This window comes from Austrofundulus limnaeus, unplaced genomic scaffold, assembly GCF_001266775.1.
Source record: "Austrofundulus limnaeus strain Quisiro unplaced genomic scaffold, Austrofundulus_limnaeus-1.0 Scaffold215, whole genome shotgun sequence".
Lineage (NCBI taxonomy): Eukaryota > Metazoa > Chordata > Actinopteri > Cyprinodontiformes > Rivulidae > Austrofundulus > Austrofundulus limnaeus.
The window spans coordinates 205,776-208,458 of NW_013952617.1; the positions used below are offsets into that span (position 1 = coordinate 205,776).

General features: G+C 37.6%; 1 protein-coding gene across 1 annotated transcript in view; it reads right to left on the reverse strand.

Annotated features, from left to right (window-relative positions):
• The window catches only part of LOC106525151 (delphilin), a 4,242-nt gene extending 2,351 nt beyond the window's left edge, over window positions 1-1,891 (reverse strand). The window contains exon 1 of the mRNA XM_014019279.1: window positions 1,340-1,891. Coding sequence (XP_013874733.1) covers window positions 1,340-1,436 — 97 coding nt within the window. The 5' untranslated portion in view covers window positions 1,437-1,891. The remainder of the gene's footprint in view (window positions 1-1,339) is intronic.
• Between the last annotated feature and the right edge of the window lie 792 nt (window positions 1,892-2,683).

Below are 2,683 nucleotides of genomic sequence, written 5' to 3' on the forward strand. Positions count from 1 at the left end.
ATTTATGTATTAACCTTTATTTATTAACTAACTTTTATTTAACCAGGCAAATCCCTCAGAGATCTCTTTTGCCAGGGAGGCCTGAAAGCAGCCTAACATGAATGTTTTTGGTCTGTGGGAGGAAACCGGAGAAAACCCACGAAAGCAGGAGGACAACAAGCTAACAGAAAGACTCCAGGTCTGAACCGGGGCTCGAACCCAGGACTTTCTTGCTGTGAGGCATCAGTGCTAACCTCTGAGCCATCGTACTGCCAAAAATAAAAAGAGTGGATGTTCAAACTAGCTAAACAGATGGTGAAATTAGCAAAAACAATCAGTAAAACAGATACAAAAGTGAGAAAAACAATATAGAAATTTTTCAAAACAGCAGCTAAAAATAGCTAATTGCATTCTAAAGCTTAGATTAGCAGAACAATTAATCATAAAATTTGTTATAAACTGCAGCTAAGTAGTAAGCTTTAAATAAGCTGAAAATAGTTTTTTATGTATTTTGAGAGATTTGTTTTGAAATTTGTTAAATATTTTAAAATGTGTATTGATTACAAGACCCCAGAACTGACCACCAATCTACCAAACTCCAAATTATTTTAAAAAGTATGAAAATGGCAAAACCCAGAAAGTCAGAACATTCACACCAGAATGAGCTGAACGACTCGATTACAGCTGAAAGTTTGCTGAAATAGAAGCTAAAAAGTGTACGAAAGAAAATACTAGCAGRAAAATATCAAATAAAATAGGCACCCATTAAAAGTAAACAACCTACCCATTGTAGCCCATTCACTTAAATGTAACTCCATTATGAAAAAGGAACGTTTAAAATAAACCAGCTGGACTTAAAAAAGATGAAACTCTGTCTCTGCTTCCTGTCTCCTTCCTCCAGTGATCTCTCTCGTCTCTGGTTGTAACCCTCTACCCTGAACCGTGACACACACTCCCTGACCTGGTTCATAAACTCCATCCCAGCCAATCAAATAAAAGGCTTTGTAGAGATTGTGACCTTAATTAGATTAAAAGAGAAAAGTTCCCGCAGAAATGAGCACAGAGCCGAATCTTTTCCCGCTGAATGGTAATTATGTGATGAAGGACAAGAGAGCACCGGAGGCTGCATCCATGAGTCCTAACAGGTACTGGTGAATAAAATAAATACATATTTTTGACAAATAATGCAAATAAATAAAGGTTGTAGAAGGACATGCAGGATCTTAAAGCACAATTTACCTAAATGCAACAAAGTTACAAATCATTATTAACATGAAACACAGATTTACAAAAATGTTGATGTGGCTAGTTTTGTCCWAAGCAGCAGGATTCACACAGCTGATTAAAAAAATAAACTTACAGAAATCTTTAGATGGACACCGAGGGCCCCGTTTGTTCTGCCGAAAAGAGTACCTGCCCTTTTTGTTCTGCAAAAACTTCTTCATCTTGTTTGTCATTAGGCAGCCTATTAACCACTTTGTCCACGCAAAAAAAAAAGAAGAAGAAGAAGAAGAAGAAAGAAAAACTCACAAAACAAATCCCACAAGCTTAAAGTCAGAAAGAGGACTTGAGAGTCTAAAATTATTGCCCCATTCCTCCATCCTAAAACCCCAGCAGCTTCCTGGTGAAAAAAAAAAAGGCGTGAGTCTGCACAGAGAAGCGAGTGTGTCAGAGTTAGCTCTGCGCCTCAGCCCTGATTCATCCTGAGGCGAGCCAGCTTGCACACTGTTAATCAGAAAACTGGGACACGTGCACCCAGGCACCTCGGTTCCTTAATAATTCGGTCTCCAAAAAAGGCTATTGTGAGGCCTCATTTTTCTATAAATACGCCGCAGTGTCTTTTTTCCCCACCTCCTCYTCCTCTCTTGGTGAGGTGGCTCTCTGAGGGGCCGCTCCTGGCCCAGAATCACTCTGCGTCCATGTAAGAAAGCCTGATGAGGACTAATTGGAGCATCAGCTTGCCTGGAATTCTGTGTAAGTGCACCCAAGTGTTGGGCCCATTGGGACTGAGTATGGGCAATTTAAGACTTTAGGATTAGTGGGATTATCAGCTCAATCTTCAGCTCTCCACGCCCAGTTATTAATGCAGCAGGAACACATGTTCTCCTCCCCGATTTATATCTAAACTCTGGAAGAACTGCAATAGTTGGAACAACACAGTTTGAATAAACCCTCACAGAACACATCAGAGGTGTAAAATAACTTAGTACATACTTTGTTATTTTACTTGAGTAGAAATTTTGGTTATGTATACTTTACTGGAGTAATAAATAAGCTTGTTACTCCTCTTTCATTCTGGCTTGTCATCATTTCAACCCCCAATAAATGTCATGTTGGAAAATCTAACCACTCACTTTTACTTTTAATATATAAGTACATTTTATATCAGAAATTTACTTTTGATAACCTAAATACAGTAAATGTCAAATACTTGAGTCTTTTAATCAAGTATTTTTCTTAAAGGAGACTTTAAATTTACCAAAGTAATTTTATAGTAAGATCCTTGTAATTTTACTCAAGTATCACTTTGTGGTATATTATACAACAGTGTTTCCCAAAATGGGGTCCCGAAACATCAAGGTGGTGTCCTGAAAAGATTTTCTGAATTAATGACATTTTTGCCTTAGTTGTTACAAAGGAGTGAGGTTAGTGTATTTAAAATGGATAAATGTAGTATAAAAATATTGTTACTATGCCCATGTTT